The following is a 26,334-nucleotide window of genomic DNA, read 5'->3' on the forward strand; positions in this document are numbered from 1 at the left end:
TTGTGATTAAGCTGCATTAAAATGATCTCGGTATCCCATAGTTTTCTGAATAAAATATAATAAGCAAATTCCATTCTGAAATCAATTTAGGGGAAGAAATATGTTTGCGTGGGTCAAGAAGAGCTTGTCAGTCTTGTGTGAAAGGATGAGTAACTTTTGAAATGTTTTCTTCAGGAATCTGAGGAACAAAAGAAGGAAAGTGATCATCTGATCATCAAGCGACGGCTGAGATCCAGAACAGCTAAAAAACCTTGAAGAAGCATGTTTGTTCCCCTTTCTCAGGACATACTTTTATCGTATTATTAAAACTGGTTGTTAATAAACAGTAACAGTTACTCCGTTGTGTTCTTAAATTTGTATATAGGTGTACCGTGTCTCTCTGACAGTTTCAAACTGGCTCCATTGAGGCTGAAATAAACACAAGCTTTCTTAAACTGTGTTTGGATTTTATTGTGGTTAAGGGTTTATTTATTTTTGTCTTGCCTCCCCTGTATAGGAACAGTATCTCTAGGACTGATTGCTATTTACCCATTGTGCAGTAATAACTGTACTTGTTCAGGATGGCTGCAAGAGCCACTGCCCTCCTGCTTGGGTGCCCTCAGCCCTGTGAGGTGTGATGGTTCCACAGGGGGTGGCACAGAACAGCCATTGTGACTTGCAGGGTTTAGAGCAGAGCTGAGGCTGCGGGGCTCAGGCCCAGCTCAGTGCAACTTGTGAGGTGAGCAGGGAGGAAGGGGCTGCCTGAGGCTGCTGACAGAGGCCGGTTCCCCATCACTCGGTGTCTGAGCTGCCAACTCAGCCTCATCCCGATTCTCCCATAGGTTGGCACGCAGAGGACGAAGCCTTGTACTGCTGGGATAGACACTCTGCGAGTGCTCGCTGTTGAAGCGCATGATGTCCGATGGGACACAGGAGGCCACCGGCTCCAGAGAGCCAGGTGAGAGCAAAGTATCCCTGCACACAGCTTCCCCGACACTGGGCAGAGAGGTGCTGGGGTTCTGCCTGTGTTGGAGAGGGGAGCTGGGGGAACATAGAGGCTCACATCTGCTCCGGGCAGCGCCCCCCTGTTCCTTGGCCAGGGGGGCTGCAGTTGGGCGGTGGTTGCCTGCTGGCACTGCTGGGCCTACAGTGCCCCTTCCCCTCCATGGCCCCTGGGGCACCTGGCCCTGCAAGGTGCTCACTGCTGTTACTCTCTCCTCTCCAGCATGTGTGCTCTGTGGTCAAGTGGAGGACGACTTGAGCATATATGGGCACAAGCATGAGAAAATTGGATTCTGCTTCCATACTTTTTGTGTGGTGAGTTCCCTCCTGGCTGCTGCCAACTTCATCCAAGGAATGGTTGCCTCTTTTCTGCCCTAACAAGGTCATGCTTTTACTTCTCATACAGATATTTTCCACTGGTCTTTGTCAACCTGGAAATGCAGGTTGCTTTGATGAAGACCTGATATGTGCAATCAGGCAGGCAGAGCAGACGGTGAGCACTGGACCAGAACAGGGAGCTTGGTGCCAGGAGAGCTCAGCCTGGTCCCCAGAAAGCAATCCCAGCCCCTCCTCCCAGCTCCAGGAGAAATCCCTGCTCTTGCAGACCAGCCCTGTTCACCAGGCAGCTCTGCAGAGTGCCACCCAGCCCTGCCCGCATCCTGTGCCCTGCCCAGAGGTGCGGGGCCCGCTGCGTAGGCCCTGAGCCTGCAGCTGATGGGGCTGCTCTGCTCTTTCCAGCTCTGCTTCGTCTGTGGCAGTTCGGGGGCCAGCATCACCTGCGCAGAGCCGGGATGTGAGAGAAGCTTCCACCTGTCCTGTGCCTCTGGGGGTGAATGCATCTCCCAGTACTTTGGGGAGTTCAGGTAAGGGCTGCCAGGTGTGTCCTGTGGGCCTCCAACCCTGCTGTCAGCACCAGCCAAAGCAGCGAGGAATGCGCTGTGACACCTCCCAGCAGCCTGACAGAGCCAGAGCCAAGGCCTGGGGCTCCTTCCCGTTCCTCTGCCCTCCTCGCAGCCCTTCTCAACTTGCCCATCCCTTCCATCTTCCCCCAGGTCCTACTGCTGGGTCCATCGTCCGCATCAAGCACTGGAACCAGCATCAGCGCAGGACATGACCTGCATCATTTGCATGGAGCCCATGGATGACAGCAGGTCGTATACCACCATGTCATGTCCAGCCTGCCAACACGCCTGGTTCCACCGGGCCTGCATCCAGGTAGGAGCCCTCCCCTCGCCCTGCGGGCACCGCAGGCGCTCAGCAGAACCAGGCCCGGCTCACACCCACACTGCTTGTGTTTCTGCTGCAGGAACAGGCCCTGCGTGCAGGGATTTACTGCTTCCAGTGCCCCAACTGCAGAGACAGGGACTGGTTTGTTCCAGACATGCTCAATATGGGGATCCGAATCCCATTCAGGTTGGTGTCCTTCAGAGAGCTCTTGAGATGCCTGGCCCTTGGCAGCCATTAACATGGGCCTCAGCGTCATTGAGAAGCTGGAAACAGGGGTGGATGGGGATGGGGATGGATGGATTTCATGGGTTAGTTTTAGCTGTGGGCCAGTGAGCTCTCATCACATTCCCTTTCTTCTCTGGCAGAAATCCAACATGGGAGGACAACAACTCCTATGCAGCACTGGGAGATCGGCACCAACGCTGCGATGCCAGCAGCTGCCTTTACCCCCAAGGCAGGGAGCAGTCAGGAGAGGGGTGAGTGACCTCAGCTGCCCTCTGGGGCTCTGCGTGGCATCGCAGCCTCACCACGGGCTGGGGGAGCACAGTCTGAGCACCAGAGCTGTGCCGGGCACTCCCCGGCTCAGGGCACTTTGTCCTCACGGCCACAACCCGTTGCTTTCCACGGGCCCTGGCAGCTGTTCCTCTGCAGCTCCTGTGCTGCACAAGGAACACACCGTCTCTGCTCCAACGTGAGTCAGGGCACAACCAGCTGGGAGTGCGACAGCTGTGCTGGAGAGGGCACCAGTAAGAGGCAAACAGCCACGTGCTGCTGGGCTGGGGTCAGGCGAGGCATTGCTCAAGTCCCTTTGGCCCAGGACAGATGGGAACGTGTCCCACCCCGTGGCTGGAGATCTGTCCCATTCACCTTCTGTCTCTTCTTACAGCCTCCAGCACCAACTTGGACAGCGCTGGCCCCAACACCACCAGCCAGCACGGGCTGCAGGCATCTCAAAGCTCTATGACACCAGAGAGCAGCAGCTCCGGCAGCACCAGCCAGGCACCATCGGGGCCAGATCCCAGTTCCCAGGTGCCTGAGCCACTCTCCAGACATCCAGGGCGGGCCCGGACTCGAAGCCGCTCGCCTCTCCATCGTCGGGCTGCCGAGACCAACAGCCAGCCCCAAAGACGCTGCAGGAGCCGGTCCAGGCGGCGAGGGCCAGCCCAGGGGCGGAGCCGCTCCCGGGTACCACGTCAGGCCCGGCACATCACCAGCCGGCCCTGATGATGCCGTAGGACAGCCGTGTACAATCTCCCCTTCCTATCCAATGTCATCTGAATCCATCCCAATAAAACTTAATTCCTTATGCCACTGTCAGTTTTGTTCTTCTCTGCCTTTCCCGAGGTGGGCAGCTTTAGTGCCTGGATCCACGGGCTTCCCTTCCCCAGCAGCCAACCCATTCCTTCCTTCCCGCAGCCCGGTTCATGCTGAGCTGGGTTCTAGCCCCGACTCCAGCGGGACACAACGTTTCCAAGCGGAACAAGGAGGAGGCCAGGCTGGGCATTGTGGCTAATAAACGACACAATTAACAATTTCCCCGGTTCTTCCTTCACGTGGTTTATCTCCCATTGTATCACAGTCGGCATCACTCGGGGTGACACCCGCTCTGCCGCCCGCCCGCCAGGGGGCGCTGTTCCCCGTGGGGCGCTCCAGCTTCCCCTAATAACTATAGGGCAACCCCGCCCCTTGCCGTATCCCCGCCCCATGGCGCGCTCCCGTGCGGGGTTGGGGCGGGTCAGAGCAACGTGGGGCGGTTCGGGGCGGGGCCGGGGCGCGGAGCGGTGCGGCGGGGTCTTCGCCCGGCCCAGGTGGGTGCCGCGCTGCCCAAGGGGGCTGTCCGTGTTCTACCGGGGCTCCCCACCCCGGCCCGGCTGCCTGTTGTCGCCGCAGCGCTCTCCGGTGCGGGCCATGGGACGCCGGGCCCGGTTTGGTCGGGCCGGGCCGAGCTGACGGCGCGGGGGTGGCTCCATTCCGGCCCCTCCGGGACGGCGGGCGGCGGCTCGGGGCTGCCCAGGGTTTGGCGGAGGCCCGGCGGGGCGGACGGCCTTGCAGCCCGGGTCCCGTTACGGCCCGGAGCCGCCCCGGGCTCAGCGGGGTCAGAGACGCGGTGAATCCCACGCGTGCGCGGAGCTGATCGCCGTGCTGGTCGTGCTGCTGCTGCTCACCATCTTTGCCTTTGCTGTCTACTCAGGACTCTTCACAGAGGTGGTGGTCAGTGCCGGCTCGCCGCCCGTCGGCAGCACCACACTGGCTTACAAGTTCCGGGTGGGCCCTTATGGAGAGTCGGGCTGTAAACTTGGAGATGAATAAAAGCCACCTGGACTGAAGGGCAGCAATGCATTGCAGTGCAGTGTGATAGGGATGCTGTTCCAGCTGGGCCTCCTGCTCTGATCCCAATGCATGGGGATCAGCCCCAAACCAGCTCCATCCTTGCTCAGCTCTGCAAATCCTGTGCTGCAGCCCACGGCCTTTATAACCTTTATTTGGTTATGGAGCCATAATCTCCAGCCCAGCACTGTGTAGATGATCTCTTTACAATGATGCAGCCTCACTGTTTGTTGATCCCCCATGGGAGTGGGCTGTAGGCAAGGCTGTTTTGTATGCTCCTGGTACCAGGAGAGATGGTTCCTGGTGCTGGGGATGGTTCCTGGTGCTGAGGACAGTGCCTTTCTATCCCCACCCCCACAACCACTTAATTGCTGGGCGGCACCACAACAACATAATTGGTGTCTGGTGACCAGGCTGGAACAGGGGAGCTTGGCGCAGGGTTTATATACTGAGCACTTTGTGCAAGCACTGCCTTAATACTCTCCTTCTCTTTTCTCTCTGCTCTCTCTGTCAGCACGCAGGACAGATGTGGCACCACCCATCCATCATGTCCGACTGGATGCTCCTCGGGCTGATCGCCGTGCTGGTCGTGCTGCTGCTGCTCACCATCTTTGCCTTTGCTGTCTACTCAGGACTCTTCACAGAGGTGGTGGTCAGTGCCGGCTCGCCGCCCGTCGGCAGCACCACACTGGCTTACAAGTTCCGGGTGGGCCCTTATGGAGAGTCGGGGCAGCTCTTCACTGATGGCTGCAGCATCTCCTCGAAGCTCTGCTCCATTGGTGTTTACTATGACAACCCGCACACGGTAAGGCTGGGGCAGGGCAGCCCCTGATGGTCCCAAGCGGCACCTGTGGCTTGTCCTGCTTTGGTGAGCACTGGGGCTTGTGAGGTCTCCAGACCTGCAGAGGGTGATCTGTGTGCCGAGGCACCTGGAAGCTGAGGGTTTCTTGGATAATGCTTGTGGGGATGTGTCAAGTGAGCAAAGCTTGCTGTCACTGGCATCTTCTATCAGCCAGACCTTATGTCTGCTCTGGTTACAGGGCAGAACCTGGTGCTTGTCATCCCAGCTCCGTGCCTCATAGAATTAGAGAGTCATAGAATCGTTATGGTTGGAAATGACCTTTAAAATCACCAAGTCCAACCATGAACCCGTTACCACCATGCCCAATAAACCATGTCGCTACAGGTGACACACTGCTGTATTGTTTCAGCACCTCCAGGGACAATCTCAAAGTGAGTGGTCTCTTTGGTTTGCTGGATCCATATCCATACTCCTTCTCTTGTTTCTCTTGCTCTCTCTGAGCTTCCTTGTAGTTGTTTAGTCCCCTGAGTCTTCTCACTGAACTCTCAGCGGGCTCGTGGTGAGGTCTCTTGGCTGATGAAATAGCACTGTAACTGCAAAGCAAAGCAAGTTGGAACTTGCTGTAGGATGAAAGGCCTCCAGGTGGGCTTCTGCTGGAAGGGTGCAGGGCTGTGCTGGGTGCTGCCCTGCAGGCTGTGTCTGCCTGTGCATCACAAGTGTCAACAGTGACTGCAGAGGGATGGGTGGCAGAGAAGAAGCAGGCTGGGATGGCGGGAGGTGCCATCTCAATGTTGTATGCACCTGAGCTTTGATGGTTCTGCATGCATCTGCCAGGGCAGCTCAGGGGGTGTTGTGCAATCTCAGGGAGAGCCTCCTGTATTCCAGGCAGTGTCCATTACCTCCTCCTGCCCCTGGGCACCACTGACAGAACCTGTCACTGTCCTTTCTTCCCCTTCCATGTGGGACTTTTGGACACAGACAAGAGGCCCTGGGCCTCCCCTTCTCCATGCTGAGCAGTCCCAGCTCCCTCAGCTTCACCTCCCAGGAGAGATGCTCCAGAGCCTTCATCCCCTTGGTGGCTCTTCCCTGGGCTCCTGGCACTGGGGAGACCAGAACTGGGCCCAGTGCTCACAGTGTGACAGTCTGCTGGTCCTGGTGCTGCGCTGCCGAGTGGAGGCAGCAACTCCAGCTGTGGTCCTGACCTCCTGTGGGCTCCTCTGAGCCTTGGGGCTGTGTGCTCCTGCAGCAATGAAGGTAATGGGGATGGGAGCAGAAATGCAGAGCTTGTTCCTTGAGTGAGAAGAGGTTATGTGGCTTTATGCAGATTCCTTGTCATATAATGAAAACCTGGTGTTTGAGCTTTCCAGTGGAAGTCCCCTTCAGAAAGCTGCCATGTGGAAGTGATGTGGGAGAAGGACAGATAGGAAAGGTTGTGGTCCGGGCATCTGGGCTGGAGCATAGTGTGAAGCACAAAGCTGAGCTCCAGGAAGCCTTAGAGAAATGGCTCCCATTGCTGGGACAAGGCAGAGTGGGGTGGCAATGAGTTTTAGGAAGCTGGGGAAGAAAATTTATTTCAAATGCAATGCTTGCTTTGTTTCTGAAACTCTCTGCTCCAGGACTAGTTGCTACCAATACCCATGATGCTGGGAGGACCCCCTCGCTGTGAATTATGTGCTCTGTCTTCTCTTCCTTCTGTGGGTAAAGGTCCCATGGTGGAGGGCATGAGTTATGTCCCTAGCAACACAGGGATGCATGCACCAGCTCTTTCTCGGTCTCTTCTTTGCAGGTGGAGGTAGTGCTAGCCATGCTGCAGGGTTTTTCCTGCAGGTACTGTGTGAGTAGGGGAGAAGAGGCTCTGAGTGTGTCTGTGCAGCAAGGCTGGAGGAAGGCAGGGTTGGGATTTCTGTGTCCGTCCTGCAGATGAGCATCCATGGTTCCATGCTGCTCCCAGCAGCTCTCAGTCCCCCTGGGGGGCTGTTTCCTGCATCTCAAGAGCTGTGAACCCCCCAATCCACATGGGATTGATCCCATGGCTCAGACACACTGATACCAGCCTCTTCCCAGCTCCTCGGCCCCCAGAGGCACTGGGAGGGCGAGATGTAAATTGCATGATGGGCTGCTTCTGCAGAGGTGAAAATGAAAAACTTTCTCCCTGCTCGAGCCGGGCGTTTCGCAGCTCCCACAGCCCTCATTTTTCTTGGTCACAGTATCTTCTGTTTGTGCAATGCTTTGCAGCTCCAAGGGCTTTGGAGGGGAGAGGAAAGCAGAGACAGAGCCCACACTTGTCCTACTGAGGAGTGCTGCCCTGCAGTGCCAGGAGCAGTGCAGGTCTGGTGGCAGAGTGTGCTCCTGGTGTGAGCTAAGGCAGGATGACACACTGAGCGTGGGGCGTGCAAGGAGAGGAGGAGGATGTGGCACACAGCACCATTCCTGCAGGGCTGACTGGTGGCTCACTTTCAGCTTGCTGAGCTCTAGCTCTAATTTTAGTGCCTGATTCTGGGGCCCTTCAGTTCCATGCAGTTGGGGCTCTTTCTGTCTGGGTTTGTACTGCAGGTACCCCCGAGGTGGGACAGCGGGTTAGCTCCGTGTGGAACAGAAGGTTGGTGTATCTGGAATAGATGCATGTGTCAGCATCAAACCCATGGACTCTGGAAGCATTGGTCTTTGCTGTATGTGTGGCTTCTATGGACCATATGCAGTAAGTCACAGAATCACAGCACGTTTGGGTTGGAAGGGATCTCCCAGTGCCACTCCTGTCATGGGCTGCCTGCCCCTCTGCTCAGCCTGCCCAGGGACCCTCCATGGCCTGGGGCACCCCCAGATCTGAGCAGCACTGCCGGCACCTCACCATCCTCTGAGTAAAGAATTTTCCAACACTGACAGTTCTGTGATTCTGTGAAATGTTGATGAGTGGTCATTGCATCTCAGCTGTGGGTCTGGGCTCAGCCCGTGCAGCAGCACCTCGGGGCTGGGGCCGAGCCCGGTGCCCGGGGCTGTGCTGCCTGCAGGAGGCTGCGGGGCTGTGGGGCTGGGGCAGCCGCTGTGGGTGCAGCACATGGGCATGGGGGAGGGCCGGCAGCAGGGAGGGCGTTGGGTCCGAGCACAAATCGCGTTGGTCACAGCACAGGGGCTGCAGGGGATGGCAGATGTGATCCTGCGGGGTTAGGAAAGGGCACAGCAGAGCACCGAGGAGCACAAGGCAGTGAAGCGCAGCACGAGCCATTGATTGCCTGCACTGATGATGTTCTGCAGCCACCTCCATTGAGATCTGCGTCCTGAGTGCGGATGGAAAGTGAAGGGAAAGGAGGAGCGGGGGATGGAGGGGCAGGAAGCGCTTGGTGCCGGCGGGAGCAGTTCCGGGCCATGGCGGCATGGCGGTGCCGGGAAGGTGATCGGAGCTGAAGGAAGGTGTGTAACATGTCCTTGCTCTGGCTGTCAGTGAGCGGGACGAGTCGGGGCTGCAGTTCTGTGCTGGTGTTTGTTGCTGGGACCGGCTGCCTGAGCAGAATGGGGGCAGCGAGAGGGAGGTTGGACAAGCATCAGGAGCACGGCCCGGTTCTGCTGTGCTGATGGTGCTGTACGGCTGTGGGTCCCCACTGAGGGTCGGTGAGGCAGCATGGCCCCGTGTGTGTTCCAGCACGGTGTGCGGATGTGGGATGTAATGAGAGTGAGTGGATGCAAATGGAGTCAGAGGTCTTACAAGGAGAGGCTCAGGATTGGAACATGGAGAGCAGAGCTGGTGTGTCCCACGCCAGTGCCAACAGTGCCAGCAGTGCGGCCGCCATGTTAGAACCCTGGCCATGTCACCTTGGTCACCGTTGCCCCACGCAACGCACTCGCCTCTGAGAGCTCTGGACGTTGACAGCCATGTCGGAAGCCAAGAGAGCAAGGCTGGAGGATTCCCACGATTTAGGTGGGAAGATGGAGCCGGGGACTGCAGGGTCGGAGAGGAGGAGGAGGGGGCCCACCATGACCATCAGGTGGCAGACAGGCAAGCGAGCCCGTTCCCATTGCGCCTGGACCAGCTGCATGACCACCTCCGTGGAGCCCATGGAGGTAGATCCACCTCCAGATGAGCCCATGGAGGTGGATCCACCGCCAGATGAGCCCATGGAGGTGGATCCGCCTCCAGATGAACCCATGGAGGTGGATCCGCCCGTGGCACAGCTGGCCTGGCACCACACCACCGTGCCAGGCCCCACATCCTTACCATCTCAGCTCCGCCATCGCTGGTCCAGGCGCTGGGCTCCTTACTGTCTGCGCGGCCCCCGCCCCCGGCATTAGCCGGGTGGCTTCATTTAACATCAGCTCCTCCTTTGAGACCTCTGCGGGCCCCCGGTTCCATCTTAACCCTATTTCTATTGTGGATTTTAGTGTTAAGTTTAGTTGTAGTTTTAGGAGTAGGTTATTGTTTGCGTTTTTTAGTTAGGAGTAGGTTATTGTTCACGTTTTAGTGTTAGTAGATGATTGTTCCTGTTTTAGAGCTAGCTGTAGGTTACTGTTCATGTTTTAGTGTTAGGTGTAGGTTTCTGTTCCTGTTTTAGAGTTAGGCATAGGTTACTGTTCGTACTTAGAGTTAGGTGGGGTCCTACCAGCAGATGGCAGCAAACAGCGCTCACTCGGTAAGCACACGTCTGCTTTCTCACCCAATGACATGAGTGCTGCTTCATGAGTGCAGAGGTCTGTGACATCTCCGATGGATGGGATTTGCATCTTGTGACTTCTCTGTTGCATATTGTCGAGGAGCAGAGCGTGAGTGGCTGTGAAATGCAATTGGGCTTCATGGAAACAGTCCAGAGCTGTGTCTGGAGCTTCCTGCGTGGCCATTGTAAGGTAGGTGTGCCTTACTGTAAGCATGTGCTGAAGCAGTGTTGGTTAAGCACAGCTCACTCCTCTGTCTTCAACAGATCAGCTTTCTGTGCACTTTATTTCTGTGTCTGGCGTTGTAGAGCACAGCAGCAGCAAGACAGCAAACACGTCCACAACCAGGTACGTGAACATGGGAAACTTTAATTCTGTGAATAATACTGGTATTAATATTAATAAGGCAGCGGTCATGCATGTGTGATGGAGCTCAGGGATAGGTTTATTCTTGTTTGTTAAGCTCTTCCCTTATTTGACGTCCACCCGTCCTCTCTTGCTTCTCTTCCCCCCACCTGCAAGTGCAGCAGTACTGAAGGCTGAGGGCTCTTTTCCTAGGCAGGCGGGCAAAGGCAACTGAAATGCAAGTTTGCTGTCCCTCTTTGTTCTCGGGTCAGTAGGCCCTGGATATCTTCCCAGCACCTCTCTAAGTCAGCCTGGAAATGTTTGCTCGCAGGAAGTAACCCCATTGCAGTGCCTGAGACTAATGATGCCTTTTTCCCCCTTACAGCACGCAGCCTCTGTGAGAGCAGTGGAGCAGCAGCTGTCTGCGCTATGGCTGCTGAACTGCATTTCTCACCACCTGAGATCCCTGAGCCCACGATATTGGAGAACATGCTGCGCTACAGACTCTTGTTTGGAGCCCTTTTCAAGCTCCTGTGTGTGCTGGCCATCATCCTGCCAGCTTTCAAGTCCCCAAAGGCAGTAAGTAGCGCTGTGTGAGATTGATAGAAATCGGCTGGGAGGGAACTGTCTGTAGCTGTTGCCTACGGCAGTGTGCCCCGGCACTGCTGAGAGTGCCGCACTTGGTTCTGTCCTTCCTTCCGCACGCCAGCAGCCTTGAGCTGCCAGCTCATCCTATCCTGCAGCTGCTGCTGCGCCCTATGAGCTGCCAGGCAGAGGGTCCACCCTCCCAGCATGGACCGCCTTGCTAGAGAGGACTTTAGGCTCTGGTTTGCATGGGATTTTTGGGAACTTGACAGATGTGGAGTTTCTAATGTGCCCTGAGGTCAGGAAGGCAATTTCCTGTGCTGGTCTCCCAAAGCTGCTCGGTCAGGTGACTTGAGCTCCCAAAGCAGCTGTCAGCCAGTTGTTAGAAAGTTCCCTGACTGTTTCCCAATTGCTTCTTGCAGGACTCAGAGGGTTTTGAGTCTAAGATGTGGGAGATGGTGAAGAAACCCAAGGCAAGTGCTGCTCAGCTAAGAAGCAAGAAGGAAAGCAAAAAGAAACAATAAGGGCTTGAGCAGGAAGGCACAAAGGACAGCAGAATCACCTGGAATGCTTCCTCAGAGGTGCACCAAAGGACACACACTGCATGGTCTGGTTTTCAGGCCTGGCCGTGCTTTCCCTTTCATGGACTGCGGAGAGGAACTAAGGAAGCTTTGTCTTTAGTCATTACCAGTATCCCGCCTATTTGATTTCATATTGAAATGTATTTTTGATGCATTTTGCATCTCTCTATTGCAAATAAAAGTGAAACAAACATTTGAATGGTGGTGCTGCCTCTTTCATTAGCTGCTCAAAATGTGCCTGGCTCAGGCTGGCAATCGCAGGGTCCTGATGTGGTCGGCTTCACGTCCCTCCTGGAAATGGAGCTGCTTGTCCCACGTTTCCGTGTTGGTGTTCCCAACTGGTGGCCTTTCAGCCCATCTGGAACTGCTGGTGATGAACTGTGAGCACCCCTTGTTCTCCGAGGGCTGAGAGAAACAAAAGCAGCGTGGGAGGAAGAAAGGTGTCCCTGCGCCTTGAGCTTGTCTCTATTCTGTACTTCTGTAGATACTGTATATCTAGAGCTTGTTCTTTGAGAATGATGACTGCTTTGTTTGATGTGTAGTTTCTGGCCCTCATTCGTCCTATTAATGCGATAGAACTGACAAACTTGTTTGTGTTTAGGTTGTTTGTATGCTCTATTTCTTATTTTCTCCGTATATGCACTGTCCCCATGATTTCCTGTGCATGTGATTAATTCACATGACAATAAACAAAAGAGACACTCTCCATTTCTTAGGAATGATGCTTAGGTTCACGTATAGATGAGCTTCTTAGTTTTAGAGGCTTCAGGCTTTGGAGACTACCTTGGTTTGAACAGCAGAAGGCATCAGTGTTCACTTCTCAGCAGCACCAATCTACAAACCTGAGTAATAGCTGCTTGTTGCTCTGTTTCTGCAGAGCCTCGCAGCTCCCCATGCACTGATTACAGCCTTTGGAAAGGCAGCCAACTCACTTTCCTTGGGAAGCCACACAGATGTGATATGATAGCCCATTGACTTTAGAGATGATTGAACAGGACTCTTTGATTAAAGGATACTGTCAGATGCGTGTCTGCCCCTCTATTATCTGGTGCTCTGTGTTGGAAGCTTGAAGCTAGCACATCTTGCTCTGGCATTTTCTGTGTGTCCTTTTCCAGTTGGCAAGCTCTGACTGCTAGAACCCAAGATGCTAAAGCAATATTTAGACTCAAATGCATTTAATGAAAGGAGGCAATCTGTGTGTGTGCGCTTTCTCCAATGAGACTGGCACTGTTCCCTCGTGTCTTTACCAGATAACTAGACTTTATTTCCCATGGCTGAAATATGATCTGTCATCTGCCCTGAAGGAAACAAGCTTTATAGCTTAGGATTCCTTGTTAGTCCAGGTGAAGAGAGCTTTGCCTTCGGTGCCCTGCCTGGATTTTGGTCTTGGTGTAAAGGCTCTGACTGTGACATTCTGACTGCTGTTTTGAGGCTTACCTTTTGTCTCGCACGTGATAAGGATGAAAATTTAGCAGAAATACCTTTTCAGTGGTTCAATACATGCTGGTGATTCTGTGATATCTTTTTCTGGTGTGAGTAATTGTTGTTTAGTGTTGGTTTTTGTCCTGCTGTTAAAATGGGGGTGTTTTTTCTCTACAAAGCCTGATTTAGGCACTTAAGCTTATAACAACCTCTGTGGTAACAGGCTGTGTGTGGACTAACACTCATCCAGAAACGCATACAGAGGAAGCAGGGATGGTGCTGCTCAGGTCTTACTAAATGTAGGCTCAGCCTGATATAGATGCATTCCAGCGGAGATACCCAGCACTTACGTACTTTTGCTTTCACATAAATGCCCGAAATGAGCTGGGCATCAGCACGTTGTTAGAAAGCTCCCTGACTGTTTCCCAATTGATTCTTGTAGGACTTGGAGGGCTTTGAGTCTAAGACCTGGGAGATGGTGAAGAAACCCAAGGCAAGTGCTGCTCAGCTGAGCAAGAAAGCCAAGGAAAGCAAAAAGAAGCGATAAGGGCTTGAGCAGGAAGGCACAAAGGACAGCAGAATCGCCTGGAATGCTTCCTCAGAAGTGCACCAAAGGCAACGGACTACGTGGTCTGTTTTTCAGGCATGGCTGTGCTTTCCCTTTCGTGGACTGCGGATTGGAACTAAGGAAGCTGGAAGGGAAGGGCTTCCAATGCATTAGCAGCAAAGAGGACTTCACCTATTTGGGACTTGATATATGGCAAGAGCTGAAGACACTGCATTCCTTTAGGGTCTGTCTCTTCAGGGCCAGGGACGGTCTAGTGTTAACCTGAAATATGGCTAGAAGGGTCTGGAGAGAGGTGGTGTCGTAGCCACAGAGTCTCTGTAAGGCATCTGGAGCTTCCTGATGCCAGCTCACTGCTTGGTTTGTTTGATCACAAATGAGTCAACGGGAGGAGAACCTGCTGTGTTAGGTGCCCCAGAGCTTACAGTGGCTTTGAAGAAAAGGGTTCTGTGGTGGGGCTGCAAGTCTGCCATCCTTTTGCATACACAGACTGCCATCCTCAATTGACAAATGCATTGTGAGCCCAGGTCCAGCAGCAGTGCTGTGCTGTGTCTGTTCTCTACCAGAAGACTAGCAGCACATTTGCTGGAACCATCAGTGTGAGAAGGACCGCGTTTGCTTCTCTCCCTTGCTGTTGGTGGATGAGTCAGGTGGGCAGCATGAGGAGAACAGAACAAAGCATGCGAGACAAAAGCACTCCGAAGTTGCTTGGAGATTTCAGGACAAAGAAACATGACAAAAATATCTCACACCAATTACATATAATCTTTGTTTCAAATTAAAACAAAAGTAACTTTTTAAAAGTCATGCTGCCTCTTTCTGTTTACTATGAAAGCTTCTTGAGCTCTGTAGAAACACAGGGACATCCATGGCCTGTTCACGAGAGTGACGCGTTTAGGGGAGGCCTTTCAGCTCCTTCGATCTGTGTGAGGGTGGTTGGCTCAAACTTTCAGGCATGCGTGTGTCCGTGCTTGACTTGGAAGCAGCAAAATGTCTGCCAGAACACCTCCACCTTCCTGGAAAGAGGAAACGGTGCAATGTCTTAATTAATTTGCCTCTCATGAGGGATGTTGGCTCCAAGAGCCCCCATGGAGGTAGCAAAATAAAGGCAGTGTTTGTTAATAGGATCGGGGGATTAGATGGGGATTCAGTCGATTGATAATGGGGATTTCTGTAGGCCCCATGGCAAGTGTAGCTGTAGCAGGGAGCTGCCTGGCAGCCACTTGGACTGCAGGAGGAGCGGTGAGCTGGGTGAGCTCTGGCTGGTGTTACTTGGTTCCCTCCCCAGAAGAGGAAAGGAAGGAAAGACTGTGCGGTAAGTCCTCAAATTCCCAGGCATCTATCTCAAGCAGTTTTTCTCTTCCATTTTTGACTGTTCAAGCAGGTCTCCCTCTCTGACCACATGCTGTCCCGCTCACAATGCATCCTTGTGCTCCTCCAGTGCAAGCTGCATGATCCCTTGAGGCAGGCTCATAAGCAGCTCGTGACCCGAGTTCCAGTTTACATAGTTCAATTAAATCCCTATTAATCCTGCTCAGACCTAATTGACTTTCATTCTCATACATGTGCTTCTCTCTGCTTTAGAGATGCTCTCTGCTGATGTTCCCCACTGGCAGCAGCGGAAGAACCAAGGCTGTCTGTGAAGAGAACCAATACTTCCTTCTTGCTGCTCTGGAAGTTTTGAAGCCAAGATTCTTTCCCAGCCTGCTGTAAAGAACATGAAAAGAGCCCTTTGATGCCTGGGTGCCAGGGAGGGTCAAGGCTCCGTGTGGTGATACTTAAGGATGGTGATGTTCACTTCCTTCCCCTCAGCTTGTGGGGTTTCACTCGGAGCCTGAAGGCCCTTGTGTGGCTCTGGAGCTTTCTGTATCCTGTGTGAACAGCAGCTGGCTGCAGCCAAAGGCCCTCAGACTGCAGCTGAAGCAGAGCCCAGTTGATTCCTGCACAGCCTGGGTCCAACCCACCTGCCAAACACAGAACCATGCTGCTGTGTGAGAGCCTCCAGGCCGGAGAGAAGGATCCCAGCATTAGTCCCCCCGCTTGGCAAACCTAAACCAGCCCTAAGCTCATAACCATGGGTTCCTGATGCTGGCCATGCTAATTGCTTGCTGTCACACCCACACTCTTTGCATGTCTGCCAAGCTCAGTGATTGTAAAATGATTGAATTCCTGAGCTGGAGGGTCCCTGCGAGGACCACTGAGTCCAGCTCCTGGCTGCACGCTTCAATGGCTCCAGGTGGGGATGGCAAAAAGCTGCTTGAGTTCCTGAAAAGATCAGAGCAAAGGCTCTGCTGCATCTGTCTGCGACTCAAACACCACCATTGTGTTATTCATAGAAATAATTCCTACAAATATAGTTGGAATTTGCAGCGAGCAAAGCGCAGCTCACCTCAGGAACAGAATCAAAGGCTGGCACAGTCTGGAGCACACACCTCTGCCTGTTTTGCTGTTGCCCGGGCAGATTGCAGCTTGATGACATCCAACAGCAAAGCAGTTCTCCTTCAGCAGGTATCTTCTGAACTCACAAGCACCTCTGCACCGCAGAGCAGCCCTGTGTTTAACATGGCTGTCCATCATTCACACTGCTTTCAGATCTGACATCCCTCTCCTAGCACCCAGGACCAATGCTTAGTCACTTCCCCGTGAGGAGGAATGACTTAGCATTAGGTAGTAGATGAGAACAGGATTCTTTCCTATGTTGCTCCCTTATAAGCTCAATAACCACATGCTGCACGTGGGTAACAAGAGCCAAACAGGAGCCGTTCCATCCCAGACTACACCTGCAGATGTCTCCACAAGGTCCGTCTGAAGAGTCTCACAGCTGAAGGTCCTGGGACTGCTCTTCCTCTTTCCAAACACACGGTAGCTGAGGAAAGCTCCCTATTAGCTGAAGAGACCAATTTCAGGACCTTCACTGACTGGAGGAGCCACTGTGGGACACAGGTGTCCCCTCCCACTCACCCTCTCTCCACAGCCGACCATGGTGCAGCTCTTGAAAAGATGACGGAGCTGTCTAAATCAAACCCTAGCACTGACTACATAAACAAATACATTGACTAGCTGCATGAAGAGCAAGCAGCAGACACTGCAACAGCAAGTCAAATGCAACCTCAAAGATTTACTAACGAAGAGTCAAAATGCTACATTTCCATGGGAAGCCTAAAACGGATCAACTCAGGTGTGACAGTGGCTCCCAAGGCGGTTCTGCTCCACACATTGCTGGTGCACTTGCTAAGACACCTCATCTCTGTCTTTGGACACTGGGAAAAGGGGAAAACATATTTTGCTACTGGTATGTCATTCTTGGGGACGGGAAAGAAAGTGAGTATGGGACTTGGGCCACATCACTGCAGCCTATGGAGAGCCCCTGGGGTGTGTAGCTGCCCTGCAGCACCGCACTGCCGCTCCACTGCTCCAACACCACCTACAGCAGCTGTGCACATAAAGATGGCAGACTACAGGGAGTGCCATGCAGGTGCTGCAGGGCTTCATCCCCTAAGCCCGCAGTATCAGCAGTGCCCAGCTGGCTTTGCTGCACAGCCTTATCACCTGAGAGTCTGAAGACCTGGGGGAAAAGCTCAGCAGCTGTGCAGCTGCCGAGGTTCCATGTCATGCCCCGGCCTGCACACAGCCCGGCTCTCCCTGCTCTGCTCTCCCAGTGTTTCCTGCAGCCCCTGTGCTGTGACCAACACGAGCGGGGCTCGGGCCCAACGCCCGCTCACATCCCCAGCAGGCAGAAATAGCACACGACAGAAACCCAGCCTACCTGCAACCCCCAGCAGCAGTTCAATCCTTCATTTCTACACTTGTGCTTCGTAACACCAAACCAATAACGACAGGACGAGCATCTCTTTGAGTCATTTTATAAAAATATTTGACTTACACAGATATTGTTACAGTTACTTGAGTATTGGAAATTACAATACAAGGAAATGCCGACAATGAATTTCAGTAAAGTATTTTACCATCCAGTGCTGCTGATCCCAGTTCATGTCCTTGTTCAATAGAGCATATATACACAAACAGTGATGCTTGAAGAAAATGCAGAAGACACCACAAGAATCAGGGGCTGGAGATACCAACAGAACCAAGAGCTGAATTCACAGACAGAGCGCAGCATGTCAGAATGATGCAAACAAGACAATTTTAACAGGCTTTTCGTTTGCAGTTTTTCTTTTTCTGGAACAGAAACACATTAAAATATCAGCTCCCGCTGCTTGATCAGATGAAGACATGACGCATTTACTGTGCAGCTTCATATAGGAACACCTGAGCTACCTGGAGCAATAAGGCTTTGTTAATTCGTCCATCAGCAGCTCAGCAGCTCATTCAGTTTTTCATGTCATTTTCATAAGGCAAACAACGAAACAGAAGTTACTTTCATGTTTGAGAACTGGGATTAGTTGGCAGCTACATACGAGTATGTATTTGTTATGCAGTATGAATTCACACAGATCAGGTTGCTCAAGCAGTGCTGGGAGCAGTAAAGTCATTCAACTCAGCTGGAAGTCCAATATTACCTGGGGTAGCAGATGCTGTGGGGTTATCAGTTGCAAATAACAGCTTTTCCTTCAGCTGCTCATAATTCTTATAGGCTGGAAGGTCCAAGCGACTGAAACTGAAAACAAAGAGAAACCTTAATTATTGAACAACAGTTTAAACCACCAAATATCCATTAGGAACACAGGCATATGAACTGTCCTGTTCAGAAGGAAAACTGCATTTGTACCCTCTAAAACACCTGTATCTTGACATGCACTTGTCTATGAAAGTGAGAGTTAAAGCACAACAAGCACCTGAGCAGCGATAACTTTCCATAACTGGCAATGTATTTAGGAACAAGTCTCACCTAATCTCTCTTCTGTATCTGAAACTTAAAATCTGAGCATCTTCACAAAGCACCAGCGTAACTGAGAAACTGAGCAGAAGCTACATTTTCTCCAGCCAAGAGGGAGCATGAGCGTGGCTATTTATTTTCATTGCCAAGATCGAGCGTGGTGATAATGAAAGATCAATCCCAAACTCTTTAAAAAAAGGACAACCTTAAGTACTAAAAGTAGCTTTACGTTTTTAGTGATGTGCAGATCCATGGCGTTTACAATGGAATCAGCTCCACAACAAAACTGCTTTTCAGAAGTTCAACTATTACTCAGCAGAGCTTACTGCCATAGCCCAGTGCTTTGCTTTCACACAGTCTCAGACACTTCCATATCACACCCACTTCCTAAAATCTCAAAGTAGACTGCCATCTGTAAGAACAGAACCACAGCAGAGTTTGATCCTTCGTACTTACCAGGTGTGACTTCCAGGTAACCAGTTTTCCTTTCCAACTTTCTCAATGCAAAATTTTTGGGGTCTGTTGCTCCCTGTACAAAAATCAAACAATGAATTCTTAGGTCTAACTGCCCGTGTATACCAGTAGGTAATACATGAACACAGTGCGTGAAAACAAGACTATAACTACTTGCAGAGCACAAAGACATTTGTCTCTCACTACATCCCTCTGAAGAAATCCACGTAGTGAAATGCATAAATATGAAGCGGTTTTCAAAGAAACTCAACCACTGAATCACATCGTTGGTTTGGTACTGGAAGGAATCTCTGGAGTTTACCTAGTCCTGCCACTCTGATCAACCAAGGATACCCAGAGCAGGCTGCCCTGCCAGGACCATGTCCAAACCATGGATCAAGTCACTGATGCAAGGCGTGTTCACATTCCATCCATCCCTTTTTCTATCACAGCTCTACCAATATGCAAGACTCAGATTCCATATAAATTCATTAAAAAATACCCTTAAACACACAGCTTGGTCCTTATTAAGAAAAAAGGAAATAACATGAGCATAAAATGCATTAAAGAGGGCTCGTTACCCGTGAGGTCAGCAAATCCTCCTACTGGTAATCTGCACGTTCCAGTAACAAACTGTAGAAATCTCATTCTCTTCTCATTATCTATTTATTTCCCAAACTGAAAAATAATAATTAACATTGATGTCAAGTTTAATATTGAAATGTTCACTTCCCCATCCCCCATGGGACAGCTGGATTAGCAGTTATCATTTACATTTACATGCTACTTATCTGTTGAGTAATTCTGACTATTGCTCATTAAGCTGTTGCTGTGTTCTTGTGTGGAAAAAAGAAGTCTACAAACCTGCCAGAACCACAATATCTGTCTGCAGGTTCTGCTATCATGCCGGTAGATGGTATTGCCTCTGCCAGTCATTCAGATCAGTTTCTTGAATTCCACACAGGAGCACCTTTAGGGAAGAAAAATTTCATAAACATGGAAACTACAAGCTACTACTTTGCTTCTACAGCAAGACTATTGCACTGAAATACTACTGTACTTCAAAGCACCCGCAATCACAGTACGCTTGGTTTTACTATTAAACTGAAACTTCCACAGCAAATAATAACATCCGTGGCAACAAAGAAGATACACCAGTCATGAAAACGAATGCATTTAGACATATAAACCATACTTTCTCATTGCCTAACCGTACAATTCTGTGCTAGAAATACGATGTTCTGCTGCAGAGTATAATTTGGAGAGACCAAAAGCAGCTAAAACCTGCTCCACTCTGTAATTTGACCATCCGCTGATATTTGGTTCTTATCTCCCTTGCTTTCCAGTCACTCACTCTTTAGACACATGCAAATCACATTGTCAAGGACTACAAAAACACTGTCAGCCAAAAAATTTATGCTGGCAGAATCTTAAGGTTAGAAATGTGTCTAAATTGGTTGCAAAGAAGAAAGTGAAGAACAACACAGTAACCAAATACTACCTGATACATAAGGCTTCTCTCACACATCCTGAAAGCAGAACCACCAGCCTTAATGAACTCTGCTCTTCAGACTCTGACTGAAATTCAAGTATTACATGTAGCAGCCTGGATCTGACAATAGTCTTTTACTTCCAGCTCCTTAGCATCAAAGGACCGCAGATACTGCTGGGGCAGAATTTCATTGAAGCCTTCAAAAGAAGCTTGTGTCTGTTCCTCAGCACCTCAGGAAAGTCTCCATTCTGCTACCAGCCTGGAAAAGACACAGAAGGATCATTTAAAACGGGCTACGCTAACCCAAGTTCATCTTTGTTAGTTTGTTTTGAAATGAACCGTAAGCTGTGTTAAGAAAAATGCTGGAAAGTTCTGGGGATAGAGCACTGTGTAACTGTATTCTAATTGTGTTCCCAACCTTCACCCTGCACAAACAATTTTAAGTTAAAACCCTATGTTTCCAACCACTCAACTATGGAAAGCATTTTAGGCTCCAATAGCAGGCAGCATCTACTCACTGTTGATATTAATGAGAGCACAGGAGTCCCTTGCTACCCGGAGGAAGAAAAAAATGCAGAGCTATATTCATCTAATATGTTCCATATTTGTTTCTGTTAATCAGGAAACTTTGCTCTGTGGTAGAAACTCCACTCTCCATTAAGAAAAGGGAGAAAAGCAGGCAGGAGATGCAAAGAACCTGAACCCAGGGAGAAGCAGATATTATGCTGAATTCAAGCCTAACCTGTCAGGAGAACTGGAATCGAAAGGAGAGATGAAACTCTGGGGAACGCAACACAGGACACAGAGTGTGACAAAAGAACATTGCTTAAGCTGCAATCTGAGCTCTCCCTGGCTTCCTCAAAACCAGAAGAGAATGGTCTTCTGCAGGTACTCCCTCCTCTCTATCCCAATGAGTATTTTGCACAACTGCCAATGCCAATACGTTCCTTCTGCAAATGTCGCTGTTTCTGTGAAACCTTTCCAGATGACTCATGACAAAAGCAATTTCTATCCCTCAAAACCTTCCCACAAAGAAGCCTTCACAGATCAGATGGTAAGAAAGAGGGAATTCTACGGCCACAGCAATAAAGCGCGCAAAAAAGCAACCAACACAACCACGCCAAACCGCAGCCCGGACTCATCCCGCTCACTGCAATCCAGACCCAATCCATCCGTACAAACCTTCATCCACACCCACTGCCCCAGCCCAACACGGCACCGAGGCGTGCGGATCCATCGGCACCAATTCCAGCGGGGAGTCCTCATTCACAGCCCCGGAACAACAACGCACACCAACACGGCCGGGGCCGGCTCAGGCTCTGCCTCCAGGCTTTTGGGGCCGGCCGGGTGACTCCGCAGCACAGCGAGACCGTGGAGCCGCCCGGGAGCCGCCTCTGGGTGCCGGCAGCGCCGCGAGCTCCTCCCCCGACAGCCCCTCCGTGCCCCCGCACTGAGGCCCGAACCCGTTCGCAGCACAGAGCCCGCTCCTCCCGGCCCCGCTCATGGCCGCCATGCCGCCATGGCCCGGAAGTGCTCTCCGCCGCCTGCAGGAAGCACTTCCTGTCACTGGCACTGTCACCTGGCTCAGGCCGGGCTGGGGCCTGGTGGGGGGGGGCGGCTGCCGGAAAAGGACCCAAAATTCACGTCTCGTTCCATGTCTTTCCTCTCGCTTTCCCTCCTTTACATTCCCATTCCCTTCCTTCCTTCCTCGCCCTCGGCCCCTTCCCTTCACCACCTCCCTGTGTCCATTCCAGTGCCTGGCCACCTGTTCTGACCAGTAATACCTCGTAGTGTCCAGCCTGAATCTCCCCTGTCACAGCTTGAAGCCATTCCCTCTGGTCCTATCATTAATGACACGAGAGAAGAGGCCGAGCCCCAGCTCACTACAGCCTCCCTTCAGGAAGTTAGAGAGAGCAATGAGGTCTCCCCTGAGCCTCCTCTTCTCCAGGCTGAACAATCCCAGCTCCCTCAGCCTCAACTCATACGGCCTGTGCTCCAGACCCCTCACCAGCTTTGTTGCCCTCCTCTGAACACGTTCCAGGGCCTCCATGTCTTCCTTGCAGTGAGGGGCCCAAAACTGAACACAGCACTCGAGCTGCGGCCTCATCAGTGCTGACAACAGGGGGACAATCACCTCTCTGCTCCTGCTGGCAACACTGTTTCTGATGCAGGCCAGGATGCAGTTGGCCTTCTTAATATACAGCAAAGGAATCTCCTGAAAAGGAAACCAGAATATCTGGCAACATGAAACAAAGTTCGGATTCATAAAAGACTGGCAGCAAGGCCTGAATCTCTTGTGTAATCTGCTCTTGATGTATCACATTAGCACTAGGTGGAATGCAGAAGCTTCCTGAGATGTGATAATCAAAACTTAGTCCAATGCCTTTAAAAAAGCCTTTAAGAGATTACTCCTCCTTGTCTGTTTAAAATAAACTTAGGTAGTACAAAAGGTTGGAAAATTTTTGGACAACTCCCCAGGGCTGGGGTTTGGAAGGCCGTATTGACGAGAGTCAATCAAGCTCCGGCTGCAGGCGTATATGTGTGTACCAGTTCTTTAACACAGTAGGAATCACAACTTGCTGCATGATCAAAATTCTACATATGCTACTCCTGAACCCCAATTACTTCCAGCAGTGTTAAATTACCCCTGATCTCAAAGCAGAACAAAACAACATAATGCCACACCAATACTGAATACATAGAAACAAACAACTCCTTGGGCCTCAAGGGGAGGCTGATGCACAGGCCACAGCTGCCAGCGTGCAGCTGGGCTTCCCAGGGCAAACAGCAGCACACGGTGCATCAGAAGCTGAAGGAGCCCTCAGGGAAGAGAGGCCAACTCAAGGGGCTGAGCACGGGATACCCTTCTTCCTTGTGGGCTGCTTCCCCTCCTCTGGTTTCTTTCTGTTGGACCTCAGAGAGTAAGGAGATGCTCACAGCCTGTCACCAGCACCTACGGGTTGGCTGAAAGGCCACAGGTTGGGAAGACCAACAAGGAAACAGGGGAAAACGTGCACCATGTCAAGGGAGAGGCGTGAAGCCGACCGCTTCATCGCCCTGTGATTGCCAGCCCGAGCGAGGGATGTTCTGACCAGCTACTGAAAGAGGCAGCACCAGGTTTAGAAAGTTCGCTTCAATTTTATTGCGTACAAAAGGACTCGGCTTCTATTTATTACCCCGCCCACACCCCAAAATGAAGCCCCAGTGCCCAGGATTTCCGCTTAGCAATCAGTCACTCAGCCTCCAGTCAGACCCAAGGAGAAGCCAAATCCCGGGGCTACGTCACCTCCTCCCTCTCCAGTCCCATCCAGCCCTATTTCAACCTAACCCTACACCAGGCCTGGATCTCAAGAGACACACCCTGAAGGAACACAGCGTCTCCAGCTCTTGCCATACACCAAGTCCTGCACAGGTGAAGCCCTCTTTGCTTCTAACGCAGCACAAGTCCTTCCTGTCCAGTTCACTTCCATCATCTCCACCGTCCATGACAGGGAAAGCACGGCTGTGCCGGTAAACTGGACTGTTGAGTCAGCAGCTTTTGGTGCCACCTCCGAGGAAGCGCTGCAGGTGGTTCTGCTGTCCTTTGTAGCTTCTTGCTCAGGCCATCATCGTTGCTTTCCGCTTTCCTTCTCGGCTTTCTTCCTCAGCTGAGTAGCGCTTGCCTTGCCTCGGCAAGCTTGCTGCAAGAGGGAAAAAAGAGGCACTATTTCACTCACGCACGCTGCCAGCACAGGCTGACTTAGAGAGCTGCTCGCAAGATATCCTTGGGCTACGGACCCAAGAACAAGGAAGGACACAAAACTCACATCTGCATTGTCTGTTACTGCATGCCAAGGAAGAGTCCTCACACTCGAGCACTGCCCCACTTGCAGCTGAGGGGAGGAGGAGCTGGAAAGGACAGGTGGACAGAAAAGAAGGGAAAAGCTGAAGAGGCAAGAATCAACTTCTCCCCGAGGCAGATCACACCTTCGTGGCCAATCTTTTAGGGATGCTCACCATTCCTAATCCTAGCGTTAGCAAGATGAAAATTCACCACCTACCTTTTCATGCTCCTCGGGTACGCACTGAGGGCCGTGCCGTGGCTGTGCTGCACAACACCAGTGACTGAAAGAAAGCACGCAGAGAGCGGATCTGTTGCAGACAGTGCCAGGAGCTGTGCTTGAACAACGCTTACGGTAAGGCACGCCTACCTTGCCATGGCCACACTTTGGGAGCTCTGGGACACAGCCACGTGTTGCTCTCCTGAGTCCCAGCTCCATTTCTCAGCCACTCACGCTCTGCTCCTCCATGTTCTGCAAAGGAAAAGTCCCAAGAGGGAAATTCAGTTCATCGCAGATGTCATCAAACCTCTGCTCTCAGGGCAGTCGCACTCATTGCTCGGGGTGAGCAACCAGCTGCGTGCTTACCCAGGGAGCAGCGGTTACTTTGACTTGAGTGTAGCAGCCAATGCCTGACTGTAAGTACGAACACTAACCTATGCCTAACTCTAAAATAACAACAGAAACCTATACCTAACCCTAAAGAACAAACAGGAACCTATGCCTAACTCTAAAGAACAAACAGGAACCTATCCCTAACGCTAAAACTAAACTGAACGCTAACACTAACCTAACACTACCATCAACAACAAAGAACAGAACAAGCACCTAACTCCAACAGGGGGAAGAAGGAACTGGGGGCCCACAGAACCGGTGGAGCAACAAGGAGGAGGAGAAGAAGATGCTAAATAATGCCACCCAGCTAACGCTGGGGGCAGGGGCCGTGCAGCAGGAAAGGAGCCGAGTGCCTGGACCAGTGATGGTGAAGCTGTGACCATGCCAACGCGGGGCCTGGCACGGTGGTGTGGTGCCAGGCCAGCTATGCCGCGGGCGGATCCACATCCATGGGCTCCTCTGGAGGGGGATCCACCTCCATCGGTTCCTCAGGAGGGGGATCCACCTCCATCGGTTCCTCTGGAGGGGGATCCACCTCCATAGGCTCCACATGGGTGGTGGTCACGGGGCTGGTCCAGGCATGATGGAATATGGCTCTCTTACCCCTCCTCTGCCTGGTGGTCATGGCGGGCCCCCTCCTCCTTCTCACTCCTAGGGCCCCCAGCTCCATCCTCCCACCTGAAACAGGGAAAACTTCTACCCTAGCCCTCTTAGCTGCTGACATGGCTGCTAACTGCCACAACTGTCAGAGGCGAGTGTGTTGCGCGCGGCAGCGGTGACCAAGGTGACATGGAGAGGGTTCTAAAATGGCGGCCGCACTGCTGGCACTGGCGTTCCACATAGGATGAGGAGGGGGCTGGAGGGCAGGGCACGACACGGGAGCTCCAAGGCGCTCCCTGTGCCCAGCGGGCAGCCCTTCTCTCTGGCCAGCAAGAGGGCACAGAAGTGCCGGCCCCAGGTAAAGAGCCCTCGGCCTCCTTCACCCTCCTTCACTCTCCTTCACTCCCCTCCTTCACCCTCCTTCACCCTCCCCCTTCTTCCACAAGGGAATCTTTTTGGGCTGCCATACTGTCGTGGTTTTGTATTTTTTTCTATTGGTATTCACAGTATCACAGTATCACAGTCTTGTGCGGGTTGGAAGGGACCTTAGAGATCATCGAGTCCAGCCCCCGGGACCCAAAATTAACGTCTTGTTCTGTGTCTTTCCTCTCGCTTTCCTTCCTACCCCTTCCCTTCCTTCCTCGCCCTTGTCCCCCTCCCCTCCCTTCCCTTTGCTTTTTGGCCACCCTCGCTATCTAGCTCTGCCCCGGAGATGCCTCCAGCAGCTCATCTCCACAGGCAATAAATGCTCGCGCTGTGTTTCTTTGGACGTGCGGATCGCAAACTCCATCAGCACAAAGCAGTTACAAACAGGTGACCGTCCTTTCCCATCCCCTGCTGGTTTATGCAGAGCAACACAGTGCGCCCGGCCCTTGGGCTGGGGGTCCTGATGGTGCTGGGGCTGATGGTGGCTGAGGCCGTGAGCAGCCAAAGGAACAACCAGGACAGCTGCCAGCCCTGCAGTGAGACACAGCTCCCTCTGGAGCACCCCGATGGAAGGTTGTGCTGCCACAGCCACCCAGATGGAAGGGCTCAGTCAGTC

The 26,334-nt window shown here is 52.2% G+C and overlaps 4 protein-coding genes and 1 long non-coding RNA gene across 8 annotated transcripts; 3 read left to right on the forward strand and 2 right to left on the reverse strand.

The window, feature by feature from the left end:
• The first annotated feature begins 894 nt into the window (after positions 1 to 894).
• LOC146758580 (E3 ubiquitin-protein ligase PHF7-like) lies at positions 895 to 1,848 on the forward strand. The gene is made up of 4 exons (XM_085514879.1): positions 895 to 937; positions 1,205 to 1,296; positions 1,388 to 1,474; positions 1,720 to 1,848. Exons 1-4 carry the CDS (start codon positions 895 to 897, stop codon positions 1,846 to 1,848), a joined length of 351 nt encoding a protein of 116 aa, XP_085371005.1.
• A 193-nt stretch (positions 1,849 to 2,041) lies between these two features.
• Positions 2,042 to 3,469, forward strand: LOC146758581 (E3 ubiquitin-protein ligase PHF7-like). Its single transcript, XM_085514510.1, has 4 exons — positions 2,042 to 2,196; positions 2,288 to 2,394; positions 2,574 to 2,684; positions 2,833 to 3,469. The coding sequence occupies exons 1-4, from the start codon at positions 2,092 to 2,094 to the stop codon at positions 3,170 to 3,172; spliced, it is 663 nt and encodes a 220-aa protein (XP_085370636.1). The 5' UTR covers positions 2,042 to 2,091; the 3' UTR covers positions 3,173 to 3,469.
• Positions 3,470 to 9,055: 5,586 nt separating this feature from the next.
• On the forward strand, positions 9,056 to 11,689 carry LOC146758582 (uncharacterized). Of its 2 annotated transcripts, none has more exons than XR_014934001.1 (4): positions 9,056 to 10,171; positions 10,246 to 10,327; positions 10,710 to 10,903; positions 11,332 to 11,689. XR_014934001.1 is itself a non-coding variant. In XM_085514539.1 (4 exons), the coding sequence occupies exons 1-4, from the start codon at positions 10,007 to 10,009 to the stop codon at positions 11,431 to 11,433; spliced, it is 501 nt and encodes a 166-aa protein (XP_085370665.1). In that variant the 5' UTR covers positions 9,446 to 10,006; the 3' UTR covers positions 11,434 to 11,689. The 2 variants fall into 2 exon arrangements, 1 of the variants encoding a protein (XP_085370665.1); XM_085514539.1 differs by having other exon boundaries at positions 9,446 to 10,171; positions 10,288 to 10,327.
• Positions 11,690 to 17,324: 5,635 nt separating this feature from the next.
• On the reverse strand, positions 17,325 to 19,718 carry LOC146758583 (E3 ubiquitin-protein ligase Itchy-like). Of its 2 annotated transcripts, none has more exons than XR_014934002.1 (5): positions 19,632 to 19,718; positions 19,349 to 19,445; positions 18,771 to 18,843; positions 17,998 to 18,095; positions 17,325 to 17,656 (listed from the first exon to the last, which is right to left on the reverse strand). XR_014934002.1 is itself a non-coding variant. In XM_085514540.1 (5 exons), the coding sequence occupies exons 2-5, from the start codon at positions 19,413 to 19,415 to the stop codon at positions 17,540 to 17,542; spliced, it is 270 nt and encodes an 89-aa protein (XP_085370666.1). In that variant the 5' UTR covers positions 19,416 to 19,445; positions 19,632 to 19,718; the 3' UTR covers positions 17,325 to 17,539. The 2 variants fall into 2 exon arrangements, 1 of the variants encoding a protein (XP_085370666.1); XM_085514540.1 differs by having other exon boundaries at positions 17,325 to 17,571.
• Positions 19,719 to 23,425: 3,707 nt separating this feature from the next.
• Positions 23,426 to 25,630, reverse strand: LOC146758584 (uncharacterized). 2 transcript variants are annotated; one of them, XR_014934003.1, is made up of 4 exons: positions 24,450 to 25,408; positions 24,300 to 24,363; positions 24,037 to 24,147; positions 23,426 to 23,939 (listed from the first exon to the last, which is right to left on the reverse strand). It is a non-coding gene; the product is annotated as an uncharacterized LOC146758584 (long non-coding RNA). The 2 variants fall into 2 exon arrangements; XR_014934004.1 differs by lacking the exon at positions 24,037 to 24,147 and having other exon boundaries at positions 24,300 to 25,630.
• Between the last annotated feature and the right edge of the window lie 704 nt (positions 25,631 to 26,334).

The sequence above is a fragment of the Coturnix japonica genome, chromosome 13 (genome assembly GCF_054131305.1).
Source record: "Coturnix japonica strain WE chromosome 13, WE-NBRP24, whole genome shotgun sequence".
NCBI lineage: Eukaryota > Metazoa > Chordata > Aves > Galliformes > Phasianidae > Coturnix > Coturnix japonica.